Consider the following 24,710-nt stretch of genomic DNA (forward strand, 5'->3'; position numbering starts at 1 on the left):
TGCTCTTTCTCATTTTTGGCACGCTTAATATTGCTCTTATTTGCAGTCAGGGCTCTTAATCCTTAGCAGTGCCCTAATTCTGCTGGGAAGGAGGGTACAGTCATTGAATTTGGGCAGCTGTACAAGCCTCTGGCTTTCTGGGAAGAACATGTCCTTTCATCAAAGGCCAGCTAGCTGGGTGCAAACATCTGATGCTTCTGTCTCCAAGAAATCACCACAGTGAGTGAGAGCAAGTGACTTACAGGGAATGGCTGCTCTTTTATAAGAGTTGACGGAAATAATTTTCTATCTAATGATGTCCCAGGCTCCTGGGACTCTACACTGACTGGGGATTTATGCACTTGGTCATGGCAGGCTGTGAAAAAGTCTTCACTTGCTTTGGAAGGAACCTGAACTCTGCCTCCTCCTGTTCAACTGCCTGCCTTTGGAAGGCAGACTCCTTGGCGACTTGGCTTGTATCCTGATAGCTCAGTTTTCTTGCTGCTCTCTCTGTCCAGTGAAAGGCTGTGCATTGCCCAGAGGGAAGTTTTCTGTTTCTGGTGACCCACATTACTTTTGTAGACCAGTCAGGGCAGCACAGGGCAGCCAGTCCAACAGGGAGAGGGAAGACATTGCAACATTACTAAGTGTCCATTTTCCTTGATTAGTTTCATTGCCTGGGAAATACATAAATAACCCTCCTGGCCTGGAGCTATATTAAGATCTAAAGACTGGCTCCTGTGTTGAGTAAAGCATCGAGATACACTGACTCTTACAGTCACGCCTCACATTGATAAAACACTCTTACTTTGATGAAGTTGCCAGGTGTCTGCATTCACCTCACCACCCCCTCCTGCTAAGCGCTGTGTAAATGCAGATCAAAGAGATTGTCCCTGCTCCAAAAAAAAGCTTGTGAGCCATCTTTAAGCCAAGAGACCACAGGTGGATGCAGAACAACAGGGAAGTACAAGGGAACAGTGACAGGACCGTGGTTGTCACAATGAGCAGTGGCTTCACCCTAACCAGTGTTCAGATTTATTTTGGAGTTATCATGAGGAATGATTTGAAGGAGAACAATGGGGTAGCTTTGAATGGGTGGCTCTTCCCACGCACATGGAAAGAATGCACTAGTCAAGGTCTATCCACCTAGGTCTGAGCTGCCAAATATATCCCTATACCTGCTGCCACATGGGACCTAGGGGCTGCAGAGCCCTGGCTCCCTTTCAGTAATGTATTACTGCCCTTTTTTTCTTAAACTGAGGAGACAGAGCTGGGGAGGTGTTGTGTACCACATTGTCTTGTTTCCTGTTGTATAGAAATAGTACCTGCTGTTATGTTTCATGCTCCTCAGTTACAGTGTCTTCCCTCATGTTGCTGCTTAGGTCATTAGGTGCAGTTCATGGGTAGTGTGGATACTACAGCCATGGTTTAACTGCTGTGGATCAGAGGCTGTGACCACACAGATATTATTCTATCCTTCACCATTGTGCTTGGATCTGGCTAGCTAAGTTGCAGCACAACCTGCCTCCCCATATCAAGGTCATCCTAAGTTGTGCTATGGAAATCCCCATCCCCTTTCACTGAGAACGGGTTGCTTTTGCTCACAACAGCAAAGTGAAACAGACTGGAACTAGATGCTTCCCTTCCCCATAAGCTAGGAGTCGGATCCTCCATGGCATGCATAGGACTCTCTTCTTGGACTTCAAAGTTATCTCCTGCTTATGGGGCAGTAAGCACTTCAGGTCTTGTCCTCCCTAGCAAAAAAGGTGTGTTGTTTTTACAAAGCATTAGTGAACTTGTGTGTGTATGTGTATTGCTTAAGTTGCCTGTTGAGGAAAACCAAAGGCTCTCTGAGGATTTTCTTGAACTTGTGAAGCCACATGCTGCCTTTTCCTTGCTCAGCTCTTATCACACATTAGCTAACATGATAAAAAACCCCACATACTTCCCTAGTGTGGATGCCCCTTTGAGTTAGGGTTGGTGCAACAACAGTATTTCTTACAGTGGATGTCTGAGGTCACTACTGCCTTTGTCCCCTTGAGATGGGATGCTGGCTGCAAAGGGCTCCCACCAATTAAAATGTTTTATTGAAGCCACTTTGTGGTTTCAAGATTATCACCGTATGGAATGAACTTTGGAGTGTGGAACTTGTTCCACTTGACATTTATCTGTGCTTGTGATATATATTTGTATATATATATATCTAATTTGGTTGGTCTATAAGGTGCAAATCTACCCTGCCTTCTACTTCCCAGCCTTTAACGAATAGCTTTGTATTTTTGAGCAAGAGGAGTTTGACAGAATACCATTGTCCCTATATTTTGCACCCCTTTCCTGCCTCCTCTTACCTCCCTACAATTCTTCAAGCAGGGCCCTTTAGAAGTGAGATAATAAAATGGAAGTTCTGCCCATGCTGGACTTGAACCCACACTGAGTCCAGAAAATTATTTTCTAGCAGTTTCAAATTGTGTTTTTTGACTGGTCCCTGCTGAGCACCAAAAAACCTACTAGCTGTGCTTATGCAGTAGTTATTGTTTTGGCTGGTACATTGTGTTATAAGCCATATGAGGTTTAATCTCATGATTGTGCAATTTGGGCTCCTTGTCAACCATTCTCATTGCTCCTTCAGTCCAGTTCATCTCTGTAAATATCACAGTACTCTCTTCTTGTCAGCTTCCAGGATTTGAATCTTTATATTTTAAAAAGCTACCAGAACATCCATATTCCTCAGGCATCCATAACTCCCCTTTTCAAATCAGTTGTCTTTCAGCGATTGTAATGCAGAGTTTGGGCTTAGAAAAACTCTCCCTGGCATGTTGTCTAGGTAAATATTATCAGGCTATTGAGCCATACAAAGAATGGTGAGTGAGAGAGACTGGGGAACTTGCCAAAGGAAATGTCATGCACGAAATGTCTTTCTAGGCTAGGACAAAAGATCCTGCAAATTCTAAGCATTTCCAAGGGTCTTTCGCTGACTTCCCTGTATTTTAGCCTTTAGAAGAGAAATCTTTTAGCTGTCCTGCCTGCAGTAATAGCCTTCATCATTCACTGGTGTCTCACTGGAGTCTGGAGAACAATGCAGGCCATCGGACTGAGAACCTGTGAATTTGTCCCACTGCACTCAGGAGGGTGTTTTATGGGGAAGCCAGATTTTCTCTGTTAAATGCAAACTGTTAACCATTTCACTGCCTGGCTATCAAACAGGATGCCTCCAGCCTTTATAGTACTTGTCAGGATTGGATGCTAGGTAGCAGGAGTATTGTGTCCAACTCTGTAGAACAGGGGTGTCAAAGATATGGCCCACAAGCTTATCTAGCCTTCAGAGCCCTATTGTCTGGCCCCAGGTGCTGCCCAGGAGTCTTGGATTGGACCTATGCACAGGTTTGGCACATGCGGGACCAGCCCTGCATGCTGCACAGGGAATGTGGGGCCAGTATGGTGAGCATTGCCGATGGTTCTGGAGGCTAGTCCAGGGTGCATGCTGCCACTGTGCTTCAGGCCAGTCTCAGGCACATGTTGCCAGCTGTGCTCTAGATCAGTCTGGGGCACAGGCCCATGAGACCTGATGAGTTTGACACCCATGCTATAGACCAGTGGTTCTCAATTTTTTTTGTATCAGGACCCATTTGTAAACATTGATGGCCAGTCCCGAACGAGTAAACAGTTTAAATAGAAAACACAAGTATTTAGGACCCCAAATACTTATTACACAGTGCAAATTAAAGCAACTCAGCAGTCTTAATTTAGAAGACAGAAATCAGCATAGTCTCTAAATGCTGCATTCAAGTATGCCACTTGTAAGTAGGTAGAGCCTGCTCCATCTTCCCCTTCACCCCCACTTCATGTTTGCCACTGTAATTCCAATCTCATCCCATTCCCTGGACTATTCTTTCTTCTTTTTCTAACTCCAGTTATTCCCCTGCCTCAGCCCTGGCTCTGTTGAAACCATCCTCCCTGCCTTGTGGTCCTTTTGCATGAAGGTCTGCAGCTGTTATTTCCTCCCTGCCCTTTTGTACAGTGGCATTGTTCTTTCAGTTTCCCAGGCTAATACTACCAGCAAGGTGATTCCAGCAGTTTTTTTATTCCCTGTGGTGACCTTCTATATACACCGTGACTTCTAAGTGCTCCACACTGAAGTACTCAACCCAGAATGGTTTTCCCTTCATTATTGAGATGTTACCCCTATTTAATATTCCCAAGGTTAGAAGCCAACAGGTAGGAGGCAGCAAGGTCTGTTAGACAAAGTGCAGGTGTCAAGGTATCTCCTCATCTCTGCTGCCAAGGTGCTGTGTAAGGTGGGACAAGTCTCCACATCTCTGTTTTGCTTCCCACCCATTGTCTTCCCAGTCTGTTTAGATTAGCAGGCTCTTAACGGCAGGGATTATCTGTCACTTCCTCAATGATTATACAGCACCCAGCAGAAGAAGGCTCACTTCTCAGCTGAGGAGCCTATTCTGATGCTGCTGCTAAAATACAAGAAAAGAGTTGGGAGGGAGGGGGCGTGTCTTACTATTTCCCCTGTGTCTTACAGTCTGTTGCTGCTGTTTGCTGACTATGCCAACTTCATATTCCCTTCCCAAATTAGCAAAGATACATGCAAAGGACAAAATAACTGATTCGAGCAGAATATAGAAGTCCCGCTTTGTATAATTGAGCCATTGGTTAAGTCGGTGCTGAGCACTTCTAGAATGAGCTTGACACATCTGAGTTAGTGAGATGCCAGAAGGCAGAGCCATTATGTGATATTTGGGTGTGGGGGCCAGACCCTGGGTAGTGATGAGGCCTGGATAGTGACAGAAGCATAAGGGTTGTCTTTCTTATTTTCAGCATTGGTCTCACTTTTTCCTGTGTGCGTTTCCTTCTTGCAGATTCAGAGGACAGTATGGCTGCCACGGCTGCAGTCAGCCCTAGTGAATACCTGCAGCCTGCTGCATCAACAGCACAGGTGTGTACAAAAGTGGGAACTGGCTGTGCTGTTAGGGTCATGGGCCCATTTCATTTTCCAGCACCCTCGGGATAAGTGTCTCCTGCAGAACTTTCTCCTTTGTCTGCAAAGTTTGATGATGTTGATTTAGAAGGAAGGCCAGTCCTGTAAATGCACCATTGGACGCTGCATCTCCTAGTCCTGCCACTGAGTCTCTCTGCAGACTTTAAGAAGTAATTTCCCCTCTCTGAACCTCATTTTCCCCATCTGCTTAATGAGTTTGGTAATAGCAGCTCCTCTCAAAAAGGATCTGTGTGGCTAATGCACATAAAATGCTTTAAAGTCACAAACTCACACAAAGGATGGAGTTGTACCAGTATTACAGGGTTCTTATAGCTTTACAGGGACCTTAAAAGCTTGTTTTATAGCTCACCTGACATCTGAATCTGATACCTTGGTGCAATGCACATCTCTCATTCCCATTTCCTTTGGTTCTTGCAGGACTCTCAACCATCTCCACTAGCCCTGCTTGCAGCGACATGTAGCAAAATTGGTCCTCCAGCAGTGGAAGCAGCAGTCACTCCTCCTGCCCCACCTCAGCCCACTCCTCGAAAACTCGTCCCAATCAAACCTGCGCCACTTCCTCTGGGTTCCAGTAAGAACAGTCTTGGAATCCTGTCGTCAAAAGGGAACCTCTTCCAGATCCAAGGGTCTCAGCTTGGGACCTCATATCCTGGGGGGCAGCTGGTTTTTGCCATTCAGAACCCAACCATGATCAACAAAGGGGCCCGGTCATCAGCAAACATCCAGTACCAGACAGTCCCTCAGATACAGGCTGCAGGGGGCCAGACCATCCAGGTGCAACAGAACCTTGCCAACCAGATTCAGATTATTCCCGGAACCAACCAGGCTATCATTGCTCCTTCCTCCTCTGCGCACAAACCTGTGCCAATCAAGCCTGCTCCAGCACACAAGGGAGGGGTGTCATCAGGGCAGAGCACAAGCAGTGTAGTCAAGTTAACCAGCGGCAGCAACGTGACGCTCACCTTGCCTGTGAACAACCTGGTTAGCAGCTCTGAGTCTGGGACACAGGCACAGATAATAGAGAGCCCGTCAAAACCCAGCAAAAAGACTAGAAAGAAAGCCATGTCGCCGGCTCAGACGACAGCCATGGCTGTGGCTGAGCAAGTGGAAACAGTATTGATAGAGACAACGGCAGATAACATCATCCAAGCAGGGAATAACCTGCTCATCGTGCAGAGCCCTGGCTCAGGCCAGCCAGCCATGGTCCAGCAGGTTCAGGTGGTCCAACCCAAGCAAGAGCAGCAGGTAGTACAGATTCCCCAGCAGGCCCTGCGAGTGGTCCAGGCAGCCTCCGCCACACTCCCCACCGTCCCTCAGAAGTCCTCTCAGAACTTTCAGATACAGACAACTGAACCAACTCCTACCCAGGTACCGCATCTTGTGGACACATCACTGTCTGGGAGATTCCACCTTTGATTACTGACTCAGTGCCAACATTGTGCGCGCGTGTGTGTACGCATTTGCACATATGTGTATATATATAAGGCAGGGCAGCTGAGGGGTATTGCATGAAGCAGAGATTTTTCTGCAGGAGGTCCTGTGTCTTGAAATGTCTGGGCAAGTTCTCCTTTCAGTCTATCTAGATTTCCATATTTCATAAGCTTAGTGATTTGATGTGTCACAATAGAAGCTTTGGGTTTATGTCTGTCTGTTGTACAGACGGAGGCTGATACCACTAGTATGTTGCAAACAACCAGCGTAGATGCTTTCCAGTGTATTAGAAGCCTTTCTTTTGATAGATGTTTCCAAGACTCTTCTGATTTTACCTGATCTGCTCCTGACTTTTGACTGAGTAATTAATTTGAGGAATCTAGGGCAGCTACCATGCTGGGAAGGTAACAAAAATATTAATGCCAAAAAGGTTGGATGTGAGGGGTATGTTGATTGCATTTAACTCCTCATGAATTGTAGGCTTCTGGTCCAGTCTGCTCCAATGAGGTATGACGTTGGGTATCGTGGTCTCAAAGGCCATTGCTCTGGCCCCATGGGTTTGGTGGGACCATCGCTGTACTCTCACAAAGCTATGGCTGGTCTGAACCCTGACTCTCCCTCCCTTCAGATCTATTTCAAAACACCATCGGGTGAACTGCAGACTGTGCTGCTCCAAGAAGCCCCAGCCATGACAGTGGCCCCATCTGTCACCACCTGTAGCAGCCCTGTATCCCGCAGTTCCCAGACAGGAGGAAGTAGCAAAAAAACAGCCACTCGCAAAGAGCGCACCCTGCCAAAGATTGCTCCTGCTGGGGGCATCATCAGCTTGAACGCAGCTCAGCTGGCAGCTGCTGCCCAGGCTATGCAGACTATTAACATTAATGGCGTCCAAGTCCAAGGCGTACCTGTCACCATCACCAACACTGGAGGTGGGTACTGGGGATCTGATTGGGAGCTGGATGGTAATGGGAGAGATGGAACTAATGGAGTTCGTAGAGCTTTAATGTTCTGGAGCGGTCAGGACTCTAAACCGTGTGTCTCCTAGCTCAGTGGTAGCCAACCTGCAGCACAGGTGTCACAAGTGGCAAAGGTAGCCCCTGCGTGTGGCACGTGGAAGATCAGAGAGGGACCAGGGAGAACAAAGCAAAGTAGCAGATCAGGCAGGTAGTGCAGGGGAGGAAGAAGAAAGCAGAACAGTAAATGAGGCAGGGAGTGCAGGGCAGGGATTAGAAAATAAAACAGTAGATCAGGTAAAGGAAGGGAGTCAGAGTGGTACTTGGGGATGGTGCAAGTCTAATTTGTGGCATGCCTGCCAAAAAAGTTGGTCCTCTCTGCCCTAACTAATAGCACAAAAATAAGATAGGACACTCTCATAAGGCAATCCATGGTGCCCTTACACTTCTGTATATCTTTTCATCCCAAAGGAACCTGGAGTGTTTCTCTGCATCTCTTCTAGGCAGCGAGGCTTGCCCAAGTCCCTTCCTAGCAAGGCATTGTTTCAGATTAGTTAGTTATACTGAGACCCTGCTGTTAAAAGTGGCACTTCATAGCCTTGCTAAGCTACAGAGTTAATCAAGGCAAGGATTAATAGTTACAGGTGTTTGAGATCCAGGTTTTGCTCTGCTCAGTCCTGGACCAGAGCTGGGTTGGAGGCAGGTAACAGGGATAACTCCCACTTTTCTCTTACCTCTCAGGACAAGAAGCAGATGTTCTGGGGAGCTGGAATTCCTGCTTTGTTTCTAGCTGAACTCTAGCAGGAACTTCACTGAGATTTCTTCCTGGTTTCTTTTGCCCTTCAGCTCCCACATTGTTTTAACCAGCAGCTAACAAGAAAAGAATGAGTGCTTAGACCCCTGTGACTTCTAGGACCAAGAAGCCTGGAATCCCACCTCTCAAGTGGGGTCAAGCTTCAATTTTTAAAAAATGCTAGTGGTGTGTGATCTATCAGCTACTGAAATCATGTGGGAGGGATACTGCAAATGCATTGCCAGTAGTGAAACCAGCCAAATGCTTTCAGGGCCTGTAGCATTTTCCAAGAACTGGTCATTCTTTAGTGATTAAAAAGAGGCCATAATTAATGCTGAGTGCTTGTGAATCCCATAGTGTTACGGTTTCTGTAGGGAAGTACTCATCATGGTAATACTCATCTCCTTTGCTGTTCAGTTCTAGGCACGGTCCCTGTGTTGCCTTCTTGTGGCAAGTGGATTTCCTAGCAAAGAAAAGCCTAGCAGCCTTTGGGCATGTATGGGGAGTAGAAAGAGAGCTGTGAGGCTTATAGAGTTACAACTGAGAGATCACAGACACACCACTCCTCCTGTTCCAAGATTGCAGTGCTGGCATAGATGCTTTCTTTCACAGCTGAATAAGAAGAGCAGTGCCCCTGTGGTACGCTCCACTGCTGCTAGCCTTTGCCTTCTCTGGTGTGGCAGATCGACTCATTGCCTTCAGTGGCAGAGATCTGCATTTCAGAGCTCAGATGCAGTGGCTTTTGCTTCAGGGAGCAGAAGGAGAGGAAGTTGTGTCTGGGGAAAGTTTCTCTGCTCTACAATCCAGAAAGACCTGCTGGAGTTCAATGAGTTTTCCTCAGCAGGAGTTGACAGGAATCCCAGCTGGATTCTTGAGTTGGAAGCTGTTCTCCCTTGCTTGGCTGAGCTAAGTCAGTGTAAAATACAGGCTAGTATGTTCCTGTGTTGTTCAGCGAGCTGCTGCGATCAGTTATTTTTGTTGTTGTTTTTTTATTGCTGCCTTGCATAAAACTGCATCCTCAGATAAGCAAGCAAATAAAAGGCCATTGACAGGTGTTCAGCTCCCTGCACTGTTCGCTCTGATATAGAGTTTGCACAGGGAAGTACCAACCCTAGGCAATGGAAGGAGGTAATCTTTCACCTCTGGGGTCATCAGTTCAAGTTCAGCCCTGAGACAGTGAAGCTAGCTGGCCATTCAGTAGCTGAGATGAGTTAATAGGTGGTGGGTGCTGATCAGCTGCTTGGTTGGCTGTCCTGGTGCTGAAGCCAAGCACTGAAGAATCAGGAGCTTCCCCCTCCCTTCCAGCAGGGGATTCCCCTAGGTCAGTGTGGACTATCCTATGGGGAAAGCTTTGCATTGCCTCACCATTACAAATAGCTAAAGGCCTCCTACTGGAGAGGGGCTGATCTGGCCTGTCTTAGCTACATGGGAGGAGGTTAGATTTCCATTGTCTGCCTGGCCCAAGTGGAGCGATTCTACCAACATTGACAGCAGTTTTCTTCTTTCCAGCCCCATCATGTCCCCCCCGGCTCTAGCACAAAGCCCTGGCATGGCCCAGGTTCTTACGTCCTTGACACCGGAGTATGGAGCGGGCACCTTAGGGTCCTGGGTAAGTTCCCGGGTTTTTTTTTTTGTAAATATATTGCACGTTTTTTCAAAGTTTCTTTTTTGTTTCCTTTTCCAATCATTCCCCACCCCAAAGGGTTAAATAGAAAACTTTGAAAAACCGCACAGTATATTCAGAAAAAAAAAAAGGGGACTTATCCGCCCCCTTAAAGGGGCAGCACCATGGGAGGGGGGGAGTTCCGGGGCCATTGTGAGGCTGCATGCTGGGGTGGCACAGAGGAGGCAGGACAGGAAGCCTGGGAGCACCTTTTGGCATTAGAGCGGTATCCTTTCCTTGTATTGCAAGGGCTTTATCCCATGCTGCATAGCCTGCGTGAGGAGCCTGAGAAGAGAGGAATGTGGACAGCACCAGTAGTAAGGTGTCTGCATCTCCTCGTGGAGTGGGGGCCTTGGAGGAGGCACCAAGCAATATCTTGAGTACCTCTATCCCTCTGCTTCTTATCCACAGGCCAGCAGCAGCTGACAGTCCAAAACGTGTCTGGCAACAACCTGACCATCAGTGGCCTGAGCCCCACCCAGATCCAGCTGCAGATGGAGCAGGCACTATCTGGCGAGATCCAGCCTGGGGAGAAGAGGAGGCGCATGGCATGTACATGCCCCAACTGCAAGGATGGGGAGAAAAGGTGAGTGGGCTGGGGAGGGGAGCAGGAAAAGGCTCAGACCTCCCTCCTTCCCCTCCGCCCCTGCACTATCACTGAGGGTAACACTCCCTGGCTGCCTCTCCCTCCAGGTCTGGGGATCAGGGGAAGAAGAAGCACATCTGCCACATCCCCGAATGTGGCAAGACCTTTCGTAAGACCTCACTGCTGCGGGCTCATGTGCGCCTGCACACAGGCGAGCGACCTTTCGTCTGCAACTGGGTCTTCTGTGGGAAGAGGTTCACACGCAGTGACGAGCTGCAGCGGCATGCCCGGACGCATACAGGTCTGTAGCCCACTCCCCTTCCCCTCCTCCATGGACCTGCCTCTCTCCCTTGTTCATATCTTGTCCAACACCCCGGGTAGTGCTTCTGCCTCATGCACCTACTGCTTTGCTGAATGAGCCATCAGGAGGTGGCATCTGACGCATATGAGGTTGGCCTCTGCTGCCTTTCAATTGTCCCAGCCTAGCACGACCTTCTGTTGTCTGTGCAAGGGGAAGGAAGTCTGGGCCTTAGGAAGGGCTATCACCTAGGTGTCATCTTCCAGGTATGAAGCAGGCAGTTTCATGGGTACATTGAAGTGTGGAACGTTTAAGTCTTCAGTGCTGTGGGGCGTGCCAGGGGCCTGCTCTCCAGCAGCAGCCAGCACTGGGCATCCAGGCACTGACCATAACTCTTGTTCCCCACTCCCCTGACAGGTGACAAGCGTTTTGAGTGTGCCCAGTGCCAGAAGCGCTTCATGAGAAGCGACCACCTGACGAAGCACTATAAAACCCACCTGGTCAAGAACTTGTAGGGCCAGTGGCAGCAGTGGGGCTACCTGCTGGCCCCTTAAGTCCCTCGTGAAGGGTTCCTGCAAGGGTACAGCGTAGGGAACGCACAGATGGCCAGTCTGGAACTCGGCAGCCCTCATCCCACTCCTGGTTTCAGCATCCTCGTGGAGGTATCTGCACAGGGAAAGGAGTCAATGGGGTTGTCCTTCCACAGAGGACATCCACTCTGCTGCGCAGTCCTTGGGAACCCAGCTCCTCTACTCACAGAGTATGTCAGACCTGGACATTGATTGCACGGGCCACAGCACTTAGGACCGGGGCAGAGGAAGGGACCTTCATTTCCAAAGGAATATGCTCAGATGGGCATGAGAAGCTGAACCACCTCTCGCTGCACACAGGCTGAGGGGGACCTGCCAGCAGCACTGGGCACCCCTTCCAAACGGGCCTTGTGCAAGTGGCACAAGGATATCATCGAAGCTTTCTCACAACAGTCCCGCTTCCCCCGTGTGCTTTGGAAGCTTTGACATGACAGAGGGGGGCACCACTCCATGGACAGGCTTGGAAGAGGCCACCTGGCATTCTGCAGCACATTCCTACTTTATATTTAAAATGTATAAATACCTATAAATATCTATATATATATATAAATATCTATATATATATAAATATATATAAACTCCTTTGAAAAAGTCCTTTTTTCTATGGAGATTGTTGCCTTACGCTCCCAGTTCCCAATTATGAACACTGTGTAATGTGAGTGCTTCTTTATTTTTATTTAATTGCTCCCTTTTAATAAGCTGCCCTTCCCTTCTCCCCACATCCTTTCCCTGCTGAAGTTTATTTTACAATAATGAAGAGGTTTTTTTCTCTCCACCCGTTTATATATATATATGTATATTCCCCTCCCCCCTCTCTTTTCACTTCCAAGTGGCATGGCGTTTCACTTCAAATCTTGAAACTGTCAATCACCCTTGATACAGAGCCCCCCATCCCAACTGTGTATAGTGTATATTGTATCATAGACTATATTGCTTTTGTGGTTCCTACATGTTTCAAAAAACATATGAACTGTTATTTTTGAGCTTTTAAATTAAAAACAAATCCACTTTATTTTTTAGTTGTAACTGCTTATGAATTAGGTGACGAATCTGTTATTCTTTATTAACTATGTAACTGGTTGGCCAGCATGGAATCAGCCAAGAGGTTTTTCTTTTTTTTTTGCTAAATAAATTTAGTCACCAGCAGCAAACCCAGTACAGCATTTGAAGCCAAGGATCCTTTGTCTGAGAAGCGTGGTGTCTGGTAAGCAAGAACAGCTGTTGGGGCAAGGAATCATGGAGTGCTTGATTAGTGGGGCTGGTCAGTTGTTTGTATAACTAGCAGCTAGAGAGTTCCATAGAGCTGTAGACCCATAAAGACTGTCTCTGCCCTGAGGAGCTTACATAGGTTGCTGTGTAGACAAGACCAAGGTAGAGGAGGACATGGGAATAGAGCCCACTAGGCCAGTGCTTTACCCCATGGGCCACATTAATTTACTTGCATTTAGCCTCATTGTGCTAAGAGCTGTACATAACATCAACAGTCCTTGTCCTCAAGAGGTCTAGAGCTTTTTCTACACAGTGAGTCATTCTGAAGTTGCTGTTTCAGAATAACTCCATGCACAGACAGTTTCCAGACCAGTGTATGCAGCAACTCGTGGAATTCATCACCACAGGAGGTTTTAGAGGCAGATAGCATGGCCAGATTCAAAAAGGTACTAGACAAATTCATGGATGATAGAACCATTAATAGCTATTAAACAGAACAGTCAGGGGTGTGTCCTCTGGCACCTCTAAACCAATGATGGTGGATACCAAGAAGGGTATGGATTACACCAGACATGCTCTGTACATATTTTCTCTTGCCCCTATCAGAGAGAGGATAGAAGGCTAGATGGACCATTGGTCTGACCCAATATGGCGCTGCTTGTATTATGTTAACAAGACTGTCCCCACACAGTTATGTTGCATTCTAAGCTTGTGCTGCACCTATTGCAAGCTCACTTCTGAGTGTAGGCGAGGTCTCCCAGTTAGTAACCTGTTAGCTCCCATCTTTCAGAGCTTCTCATCATCACACCTCCCAACACACACACACTGGCCTAAAAGCCTTCTGTCATTGCATCCAACCTCAGTTGTGGGTCTGTGAGTCCCTCTATCTGGAGATGAGATGAGCTTTACACTGACCTGCCCAACCTCGTACCATGACTTGGTGATTCCTTACAAACAAGCTTCCAGGTAGCAAGAAGCCCTTTTGCAATACTCCCCACTTGTCAGCCTTAATCCAAAATGGAAAGGAGGAGCTGGAGCCTGAGTTCCCCCTCCAAAGCTGCAGTACAATGGGGTTGCATAACAGAAGGCCTGCTGCTGTCCATGTTCTGTCATCATTACCCAAATGCTTTCAGTCTCCAGAGCATTAAGGCCACACCTCATTCACGAGCTCTGGGTAGGAGAAAAATACAGCAACTGATCAAAAAGGCTAGGACAGAGCTCAGAAACTGAAAACAATGGCATGTCACCATTACTTTCTCTCCCATCTGTCCCCTTCCTACCTTGCCATGTTAAACCAACTTCAGCATCTGCAACTAATCATTTTCTAGAAAGCCCCAGTCTCAGCCTGAACCTGGTGGAGCTGGCCAGAGGCTGTAGCAAAAAAGCCGTTTGGATTTTTTTTTCCATCTTCAGGTTGACTTGGCTTGGGAAGTGGGTGTGTAGATGGGGAGGGTAAATAATAGGCTGGCAAGGAGGAAGGAATTACTAATTAAAATGATTCTGTCAGCTTCTTGGTATCTTAAGATGCTACCTTTAGTATAAGGAACCCAGAAACTATGGGGATAAACAATTAGACAAATCCACTCCACTTCCCATGAGCAGAAATGACTGAGCCTATACTGTTAGATTCCAGCCTTTATTAGGGAAGAGGAAGGATTATTTTATTTACAAGAAATAGAATATCTGTCAGAACTGAATTTCTTTACAGGAAAAAAAATAATTCTCTTGGACACAGTTAAATTCTAACAGCTACAGCGAGCAGGAAATGTATTTGAGTGATCCAAGGAGCTACTGTGTGAGGACAGACATTGCCCCAGGTTGAGAGGAGATGGAGAATTCCACCCTCCCTGTTCAGCGTGGCAATATTTCTACCTCAGTCCAATGCCTAAAACTCTGGCCTAGATGGGATGGTTTTCATCTCGAGTCTGGTAAGAAATGTTTCAAATGAAACTTACCCTGGGGGTCTTTAAGAGGAGGTTGGATATGCATCTAGCTGGGGTCATCTAGACCCAGCACTCTTTCCTGCCTATGCAGGGGGTCGGACTCGATGATCTATTGAGGTCCCTTCCGACCCTAACATCTATGAATCTATGAATTCTCTCTGGCCAATCTATAGCACAGGACCTGCACTGTTCTCCGCTGCCTGCCCCTGGCCAGCACTATCCCTTGGACAATCAACCTTGGAAATGCTGAGGAGGCTCTGGTGTGAATGCAGAGCCTCACAGATCTAGGATTCTCAAATGGAAATTACTAGACTTAGATTTCAAACATGGACCGTGCAGGATTTTGCTTGGCAAATGTGGAATCCCAGCACAGACCAGCTCTCCCAGCCCTGTGCACTACAGAAGATGGAATGGAGGAGTGACCATGCGAGAACAGACCCATGGGTGGTCCATCTCATCAGCCCCCTTCTCCAACAGTGACACACACCACATACTTCAGTGGAGGATAAATCCTTCCCACACTGACACCTACACTGAATTCTGGCCACTAAGCAGGCATCAAGTCCTGAAGTACAGGAGGGTTCATGTCTTGCCACTCCTGACCAGGTAACATGCCTCTTTACAAGTGCTGTCTCCATCATACCCCACCCCCAATCACTGCTGCATGGAAGGGAGCCCAGGTCAGCTGTGCTGTCATACTGCTGTCCCTGCCAGTGCCTAGGATGGTTAGGGAGCAATGGGTCCTCTAAGGAGGATTTCTGCAGTGACTGGCTCACCACTGCTGGGATGGAACCTCGTGACATGCCAGCCTTCATGTCTTTCACTCCATCTTGACGATCATTTTCTTGACTGCTCTCCTAGAGGTACCGCACTTGCTGTTGATCACGGCATTGAAGTTGCAGCCCCTGCCGCATGCTCTGGTGACGTACTCTAGGGACAGGGTAGTGAGGAGACAGAATGCACACTCTAATGCTTACTGGCTTATTAATAGTGGATAGATGGATCACTCTGGATCCCAAGTACTCAATACTCCTGTGATTCTACAGTACATAGGACACAGAGGACAGATGAAAGGCAGAAATGAGCTGACCACATGCCTGGGAGCCAGTACTCTGAGGCAGGGGGAGCGGGCATCTGTCTACATCATGTCAGACAGTACTAAGGAGCCTTGCTGTGATACACATTCACCTACATGCTCCTACCTTGCATGAAAACATGTGCCTACCTCATGTGCTGAAAACAAAAATCATGGCCAAAGCATGAGCCCAGAGCCAAATCTCAGGCTCCTGGCCATGGACATAAATGGGAGGGTGGCATTAGGCAGCAGTGCCACTCTAGTGGCAGCTACTTGACAGCTTTTCTGCAGTCAATCCACAGAGTGTGGGCAAGTGTTTTTTCACAGCACCTAGCACCATCCAATATCCAATTTCAGATCTACCACCAGATTGTTATAGTCTTGGGCATCGCTTGTCTAACTGATCTTGCATTTACTACACCAGTATCTTGGTGCTGTGTTGTGACAGTAATCCTTATGTCACAGGAACAATGCAAAGTGGACAGTTAGTTAGATCCAATTTGTCACCACCATGAGAGCATGTAAAGTGCTGTGGACAAGATTCACAGGTGATTAATGATTTTGGGTGCCTCAGGAGATGGATGCCTATTTGAGATGTCCTGTACAGGTTTCCAGCCAGTGCTTAGCACTTGCACCCAGACAGCAGGATCCCATTGAAGTGTCTCAAGTCAGGCCCCCATGTCACTGGCCACTTCAGGCAACCTTGGTATGTTGATGTTATTTAACTGGCTGCAGTGCCCCCAGCTGTGCTACAAAATAGCACAACTTGGAAGGGCTAAAAGCAGCCTGTCTGAAGCATCACTCACTCTTACCTTGAATACTGTTTGGTTACATTTTGCAATCCATGGGCCTGACCCAGCCATGCTTTTGGCTGCAACTTGACACTGGCTTTATCTGCACAAGCTCAGCTGCTATAGTTTTGCCAAAACAGCTGTATCAGCAGATCCCCAGCATTTACAGCCAGTTTTTTGCTGGCCTAGGTTACGCCACCTTTCTGAAAGAAACAAGCTATGCTGTTTTATCTGCACAGCTGTGTCCACACCGGGGGGGTTTCCTGGAGTAGCTTTGCCAGCAAGGAGGTTTGTTTTCATGCCCCCAGCCAATGCAACTGTGCTGGCAAACTTTGTAACCCATGATTGCTGGGCACAATCAACCCTGTTGGGTTGATTGTTGGGCAGGGAGTTGGGTTGCTTTTGTTACAGGCAAGGGAGGACTTCACCATGCAGACTAGGGTCTAAATGAAAAGTGTTCCCAAAGCACAGCCCAACTGACTGAAGGAATTATGAATGGGGTGCAAGTGTTTATTCTCTAGGTCCCCAATTCAAATTAAAGCCATCTCAATATGGTTTCCTTCCTGTGGTCTATGCATGGGCAAGGGGAAACAAGTGGAGCATCTCAGGCCATATGCCAGCAAGGCAGACAATTTACATCACCTATAGTCACCTCTGCCATTGGTACTGTGAAGCCAGCTTGGGGAGGGTCTGAGCCAGGAATGGAGCAGGTTGTCCAGACTGGAGGGGCTGCCGTAGGATACTAGCCATATTGGAGTGGAAGTTCAAAGAGCCCTTGATTTCCCTGTCCACCTGTCCTGGGATTCCCTCCCCAGCCCCAGCAAAGTCACTCCCAAATCAATGAGAACAGCATAGGGCAGGAGGAATCTGGATTAAACAGCATCCTCTTCCTTCCAAGCCTGTTGGGGGGTGGTAGGGAGAGGACAACCCTTCTCAGACAGGCTGTTTCCACCCTCTGCTTCTCTATCCTTTCCAAACCTTGCCTCACTCACAGAACCAGTCCCTACCTTTGATAGCGTTAACCACTATAACGGGCAGGCGGATGGGCTTCTCCATGGTAGTGTTGTTGTGAGCGATGCGCTGGCCAGTGGCTGACGACCTGGCGAGTGTCTCCCGGGAGAAAAAGTAATCCAGCAGGCGCCTGGTCATCAGTTTGGGCTTGTCAGTGGAGACCTGCGAGAGGTCATCCAGCTGATGGTGGGTGAGATAGACCCCAGAGTTGGGGGTCAGCTCCAGCTTGGGCCTCCCATTCTCCTGTGGCAAGAGAGAGCCCCATTGTTATTCCACTGCTCTCCCCTGCTCACTGTGGCTGCCCAGAGCCTCCTTGGGTTGAATCAGACTCCACTGGAGAGACTATGCAGGTGACATGGGACAGACTAACCCCAGCCATCCTACCACAGATTTCAGCTGGAGCATATGAGCTGCACTGCAAACCTACTGACAATCACACTGGCTTTGATCACTCTAGCCAGCCATGGGTTCAGGATGTGGCCATTCACCTATAGCCAAGCAGGCAAAGACAGAATCTCAGAGAAGACAGGAGTGGGTTTGTATTTTCCAGAGGGAGGGAGCAGTGTTGTCCAGTCGCGCTGATGGGGCATCAGACCTCCTAGACTCTGCAGCTGACTAGCTTATGCAAAAAGCCAAAGCTCAGGGTGCCTCCCTGACTGCAAAAGAGAGCCAATGCTGACCCTGCCAGATTGCTAAGGCCCTGTGGGATGTTAGAGAAATGCAAATTAACAGTGCTGCAGAAGGACAGGATCTGCTGGGAGTGACAAGCATTCTGTGCCTTTCCCTTCAAGACAGATACCATCATCACCGTGCAAACCTCACTGAAGTCAGTGATACCACACGTGCAGGAGCTGCTCCCTCCCCTCCCCCCCCCTCCCCGGGGTTACAACCCATTACTGTATGCATTTTTAAATAATAAACAATCCAATTGTTAATTGTTTGCCTTCTCCAGCTCCTGGTACTTCAGGAGCTCAAATCACTTTAAAAACGTTAAGGAACTAAGCACCATGACCCTGAAGTGAAGAAAGGTGTCAACAGCTCTCATTTTACAGATGTGAACAGTGAGGAGAAAAGGTTGAGGCATGCCTTTTATCAATTAGTGGCACATCTGGAAGTGGAAGCCAGGAGTCCTAACTTCGTCCCCTGCACCAAACACTAGGCAACACTCTCTTCTACAGTCAGACTTAGAACCTGGGATTCCTACCCCTGAACCTAATGCTCTAGCCCTCATGAACCCTCACACCAGCATTTCAACGGTGATGCCTCTCTTCTCCTTTGACCAAGAGCTGACCTGAGATAAGGTGGAACTTGTCTCAGACCAGCTACCACAACAAGACTTTGAAGTTGAATCCTTCTTAGCACCCCAAACATCATAGGGAACAAAACTACAAACACACCCTCCTCAGGAGAGTTGCCAGTGCCAAACTGACAATAGGAGCATCCCCTCTCATCCAGGATTGAAATGTTTCACCCCCAGGTCCCAAGGGTCTGAGAAGTCCATGCATCTCAGAAAGCTCCCTGTGCGTCTCACCCAGCCCCCACTGCACACTGTGTGGGTGAAAGCCAGAGTCTTGGGAATTTCAGACTCCTGCACATGGCATGTGCCACCCAAGTGTCAGAAAGAAGGAACTGAGGATTTTGAATCTCAACAGCACAGCTGTTCACCCACCTAGGTGTCCAGCATCGACCTGTGAAGGCTGTTTGGCACTGGGACAGGTCACCTAAAAATACAGTGCAATCTCCATCACTGGAAGGTTGTAGGTTAAACCAACATTTGTTTGGGCTGGTGCAGACAGGGATGATCCTACAGATGGATGATCCTGCCTCAAGCAGGGAGCTGGACTAGGTGACCTCCTGAGAGCCATTCCCACCCTATGATTCAGTAGTTCATTGATCTCCCCAGGTCACCTTTTAAGTGTCTGCCACCAGTGTAGAGGCTTCAGGTCATGGAAGAGCCATGGAGCCTTGGACCAGATTAAGGAGGGGAATCTCACAGCAGGGCCCATTGCTCTAGAGGAGTGTACCACGAGAGGTCACAGTACTTCCCAGCTGGACTTCTGCCCAGACAAGGTACAGCCTGGAAAGGTTTTGGTTCCTCTAGTGCTGAGGGCCTGGAACTGACTGTCCTGCTAGAAGGGATGGATGGCCCCAATTCTACCCAACCCAGCATTACATATCACCCACTGTGAGGGGTAGTGCCTTCCTGAGGTCCCTATAGTCAAGGCAGTGCCACAGGTAATGCTCCTATGGCACCTGATCAGGCAGCCCCAGAATCACTCACCTCCATGGGCGATGCCCACACTGGTGTCCCATCAGGCAATGTATCTTGAATGCTTTCCTCCCATAAGCAGGTGGCATCACTGAGCATGGCCGGGCTCCCCACTCCATCATCTGTGCTCACCCAGGGGGAGAAGCTGCTTGGGACCACAGCTCGCATCCTCCAAACAGGGGGGCTCTTTGGGATGTCAGCAGGGGTGCACCTCTGCTCCCCGGCACTCGGAGAGAAAGGCTGGAGGCCACTGACCTGCAGGAGAACGCCCAGACCTGTTGCTGGCAGGGCGGGGTTCATGGTGGAAACCCTGGCTAATAAACGAGTGACCCACTGCTCCTGTCCCTCCTAACTCCACCCCAGCCACATTGCCTCCCTACCTCCCAGGAAGAGAAAAGGCTCTCTTGCCTGCCCAGCAGAAAGGGCCAGAAAAAAAACAAAAAACTGTTGGGAGATTCAGAGAAACAACCACACCAGGAGTCAGGAGGGGCATCCTGAGCCAAGGGCTGATGCAATAAGGTGGTATAAATATCTGGAGAGGGGACACCAAGAAAGGTGCCTAGGAGATCAGGCTGGGAGCTGAAGTGATACTAAGGGGATACAACCAAGATAGGGGCAGAGAAAAATCACAGCAACTGAACAGGGAGTCCTGTTGGAGCATGAAATCATCTCGCCTGGGAGCAGAATTCCCTGTTCTGGCATGTTTAAACTCAGACTGGATACAGCCCTAGAAAGTGTCCTCCATGGATACTAAGCCCCAGGGCCTGGGCCAGGTGGGATCTAGGGGAGCTTCTCTTCACCTCTGGGGTGTGCAATTCATATGTACCCAAGAAATTTGGGCAATGGGTAGGGGAAAGTTTTCCACTTGAAGGATTGAAGCTTGGGCAATGGAAGACACCAGGCACCTACCTGTAATGCTGAGTTGCTCTCTAGCAGCCCCACCAGGCCCTTGAGGAACTGGATGTTGCTCTCGTTGATGTCTGAGAAGACATGCAAAGACGCAGCTGAGCACTGCAAAGGCCTATGGAAAACCACCCATATCCCTGGACAGGCTTAGGCTGCTCAGGGGTCACTTGCAAGTCCCAGAAGCAGAGAACAGGCTTATTTTACTCAGAACCCCTTCCGTCCCATCCTACCAATCACTCCTTCCTTCAAGCACGTGCCCATCCAGATCCTAGCTAAGGAGGCAGATGAGCAGCCTTCATTGACTCAGCCTCAACATGCTTTCCCAGAAGGTCTGCCATGCTCTTCTCTGCAGCTGCTATAGCTACAGGCCCAACCCCCACCCCTGGTCCAGCAAAGGGACCACATTGGACACACTGCAATGCTCAGCAACCCTCATTCTGGGCAGGGTCTACAGCCAAGCCCAGAGTTTACACATGGACTTTCCCCTCCCTCTTCTAGAGAGAAGAGGTTTGCCCTGCTGAATCCATTGCCATGGGGCTGTCCAGCTCAACAGCTGCCTCCTTGATGTTCCATGAAAGGGCAACTCTCCATCATGTGGACTGGGTCATTTGAAGCCAACTGGACCCTGCTAGAAGTCAGAAATAGGAATGTCCTTCTGACCCTACAGAGAAGCCTGAGATGTGGCAACCCCCTGCAAGCACCCTGCAATGCAAGCAAGCCAAGGAAGCCAAAGGGGAAGTAGGACTCTGTTACCAATGCCACCAGCGCCAGGGCCCAGGACTGTCCTCACTGCAGCCACCCCTGACCCTCCTGCCCCATTCCTGCTGGAGAGCAAGTCATTCTCCTCCTCCAGGTTCCGGAGCTGGCTCTTCAGCTGCTGGTTCTCCAACTCCAGCTCCTTTATCCTCCTCTCTTGCTGCACAGCAGCCTCTTCCCGAGAGGCAAGGAGCTTCCGCAACTCTGACATCTGCAGCTCCAGCTCCTTCACCAGCTCAGCATACAAACCCGTAACCTTGCTGGCCTGACTGCTCATGCTGCTACCCACCACAGGAGCCCTGCTGCTCCACTGGCAGCAACCCTCAGGTCCATAATCCATGGAGGGGGACTCTGATGGTTCTGTGCTGGGCTGGTAGAGCATTGAGGCCCCTGAATGGGCAGCTTTGGGATTGTCCAAAGTCCTCATGTGTTGCAGCCCATCCTGAGGGCACCTGCTGTGCAGATCCAGGCTACTGCTCTGGAAGATGTGTCCAATGGGGGGTGGTCCATTGGTCTCCATCTCACTCAGTGCTCGAGGGAAGTGGGAGATGAGGCTAGGCCTGGTCTGGGCCCCATTGGACAGCTTGGGTCTTTTCTGGCTCTTGACATCTTCCCCAAAGTGTAGCAAAGCGTAGTCAGGCTTCCTGAGGCTGCTCAGAGCTCCATGGAGCTGGGTGCTAGAAGCCAACAAGAATAGAAGAAAATTATATCACAGTCTTCAGAGTCTTCCTTGTCAATGTGTTTTATGGACTACCTGCATGTGCAGAAATCACATCACCCACCAGCAAAACACAGCCACCTCCAGGATCACAGAATCATAGAAAATGAGGGTTGGAAGAGACGGCAGGAGGGCATCTAATCCAACCCCCTGCTCAAGGCAGGACCATCCCAAACTATACTTTATACTAGTCAAGACTTTGTCTAGCTGGGTCTTACTGATGTGTGGATGATGTGAGGCAACAGTTTAAGACAGCCACTTAGGCTAAGTTTTGAAGGAAAATACTGTATTCATTTGAAGCTCCCAAGGGGGATTTATGGAGGCATATAGGTATTGCTGGAACTCCACTGATGCTGGGGGTTAACTCTGCAAAAAGTTTGTGGCTTTAAATCCAATACAAAAGCCAGCAACCTCTGCCCCAACTTGCACCAGAGTCAAGGCAGCTTAGCACTTCTGAGACCCAACTCCTCCTGCTGACACAGGGGACAGAACATCCCCTGCTGAATCACCAGCACTGCAGTGTTCTTTGGCGTCTCACAACCAAAGACCCAGTCAGCCAGGCCCTGCTCAGCTTGTGAGCTGTAACAAGGACAAAGAAGCTTTCCATACTCCTCTCAGTGACCAGGATTTTATTTTCTGTCTAGGTGAAGAGATACCCTCACCACTGCAGCATTAGAACACCTCATTGTTATCAATGGACTGAACCCTCAGAGCATGCTGCAAGGTGGAGAGATATCATCCCTGTTTCAGGGAACCGAGGTAGTGGGCATTCAAAGTGACTCACTCAAGGGGCTTGTGGTAGAGACAGGTATACAGGGCAAACCTCCCAAGTCCCAAGCCAGCTGCCTGCACTACTCCATCCCTCCTGCCTCTCAGACATTGTTATTCTTCAGCCTTCAGCCCCCTTCCCACCTGCACTGTGCTCCCCCAGCATGAGGAAAATACATTTCAACCCACAAACTATATGCTGGTGTCATATAGCCACTCATGGGTAAAGAGTCTAAAAGCAAGGGTCCCCTTTGCTGCTAACTCCTCCTGGCAGCTTGCAGGACTCACAATTTACTCTTCGCTTAAACTCACAAGAGGTGCTGACCAGCAGCTGCAGATATGAGAGGCAGTTCTCTGAGGAGTGACATCTCTACTTGAGATGCACCAGACCCAAACCAGTGGCTGACCAGTGGAACTGGGGGGGCTAAAGTAGGGAATGTGAAATGTTGCCTCTCGATGTCCGAGTCAAGCCTGGCCCAAGCCAGTAGTGACTGATGCTTAGTACCTTCTGTTGGCTGGTCAGGGAGTTAATGAAAGGAGTTTGGGGCTCTCAGGATGGTTCTTTTGTGCAGAGGACACCTGTCAAATAAGTAACCATCAAAACCAGAAGTCTCTGTGACGAACAGCCTGTGGAGACTGAACTCCTTTCACCAGTACCAGGGGGGTCCTTCCAGCTTGCCCCTGTGCTGTACAAAGAGGACCTCATTGCTGTCAAGCCCCACCCTCTGTAGTGGTGAGAGCTGGGTGAAGTCCCCTACACCAAGCCCTCCCCTGTACCTGGCACACTCCGGTGGGGCATGTCTTTGGGATTCCGGGAGCTCCAACTCCTGGGACTGCTGGAAGCCAGGGCTGCAGAGAGCAGCTGCACCCTCCAGCCCTGGCTCAGGCACCTTGAATGGTAGGTGACCATCTGGCTGCTCCCCATCTCCCATCCCTTGCTCCATGGCCTGGAGGTGGCTCTGTGGAGCCTGCAGATCAGTGGCACCATCAGACATCAGCTCTCCTAATTACAGTGTCCAGCCCAGATGGAACATGCTGGAGGAGAGGGAGGGAAACTTCCAGCTAAGACAGAGAAGAGAGAGAAGGGGGCGGGGGGGAAACGTGAGCAGGAGAAAGAAACTGGGAGAGCGCTGTGTAAAAATACGTGGCTTTTTATCTGGCACTGTCTGGCACGCTTCCCACTATTCCCTTTGATCCAGCTGTTCACACGCATGCACCTTCTCCCTGTTCAGGCCTAGTTTAGCTCTCCATTCTCCTCTCTGGCATCCCTGTTGCCCTCTTCCCCTTCTCCCTGCTTCATCCTCTCCTCACTCATCTGCCTCCCCACTCCTCTGTCTCCTCTGGCCACTGCCCCCCTGTCTCCCTCCCCTCGTTCCCCCACATCAGGTCCTCCCCATCAGCCCCTGCCCTGACCATCCCGTGCCCCTGTCCATCCCTCTCCCCAGTCTAGTGCCCCCTGCCCTGTCCACCACCCCCTCCCCTGACTGCTCTGCCTGTCTCCCCTCCTGTCTCCTCTCCCATCCACTTCCCTCTGGGCCCCTGGCTAATCCTCACCCACCCCTTGGCCCTGCCTGGTCTCCTCCTTCACCCCTGTCTGCTCCCCACCATGTCACCTGTCTGAGCCCTGCCTGGACCACTCTCCTTGCCCCGTCTGGTCCCCCCTCCACTCAATTCCCCCTGGCTAGTCCTCACACTCCCGCCCCCTGCCACCCTATGCACTGCCCCTTCTCTGACCCTCCCCCCGGGTCTCCCCTCCCTCGGGGACACTGTACCTTTAACAGCCCCTCCATGTGCCTGTTTACAGCCCTGACACCATTTCCTGGTCTCCAGGTCCCGCCCCCCGCTGCGTCCTTATTGGCTGCAACCGGCTCCCTCCCTCTCTCTCGTGATTGGACCCTTCTGCAAGCCTTCTTATTGGCTGATGGAGGTGAGCACCGTGGGGGCGGTGACCTTAACCCACCTT

General features: G+C 49.5%; 2 protein-coding genes across 2 annotated transcripts in view; one reads left to right on the forward strand and one right to left on the reverse strand.

Annotated features, from left to right (window-relative positions):
• Positions 1-12,313, forward strand: part of SP2 (Sp2 transcription factor) — a 60,229-nt gene extending 47,916 nt beyond the window's left edge. The window contains exons 3-8 of the mRNA XM_059726255.1: positions 4,848-4,924; positions 5,405-6,355; positions 7,047-7,347; positions 10,239-10,413; positions 10,521-10,714; positions 11,129-12,313. Coding sequence (XP_059582238.1) covers positions 4,848-4,924; positions 5,405-6,355; positions 7,047-7,347; positions 10,239-10,413; positions 10,521-10,714; positions 11,129-11,226 — 1,796 coding nt within the window. The 3' untranslated portion in view covers positions 11,227-12,313. The remainder of the gene's footprint in view (positions 1-4,847; positions 4,925-5,404; positions 6,356-7,046; positions 7,348-10,238; positions 10,414-10,520; positions 10,715-11,128) is intronic.
• A 1,819-nt stretch (positions 12,314-14,132) lies between these two features.
• LOC102565480 (uncharacterized) lies at positions 14,133-24,601 on the reverse strand. Its single transcript, XM_014603648.3, has 7 exons — positions 24,520-24,601; positions 23,525-23,809; positions 21,259-21,938; positions 20,509-20,579; positions 19,612-19,854; positions 17,327-17,573; positions 14,133-15,383 (listed from the first exon to the last, which is right to left on the reverse strand). Exons 2-7 carry the CDS (start codon positions 23,740-23,742, stop codon positions 15,274-15,276), a joined length of 1,569 nt encoding a protein of 522 aa, XP_014459134.1. The 5' UTR covers positions 23,743-23,809; positions 24,520-24,601; the 3' UTR covers positions 14,133-15,273.
• Between the last annotated feature and the right edge of the window lie 109 nt (positions 24,602-24,710).

The sequence above is a fragment of the Alligator mississippiensis genome, chromosome 4, assembly GCF_030867095.1.
Source record: "Alligator mississippiensis isolate rAllMis1 chromosome 4, rAllMis1, whole genome shotgun sequence".
NCBI classification, from domain to species: domain Eukaryota; kingdom Metazoa; phylum Chordata; order Crocodylia; family Alligatoridae; genus Alligator; species Alligator mississippiensis.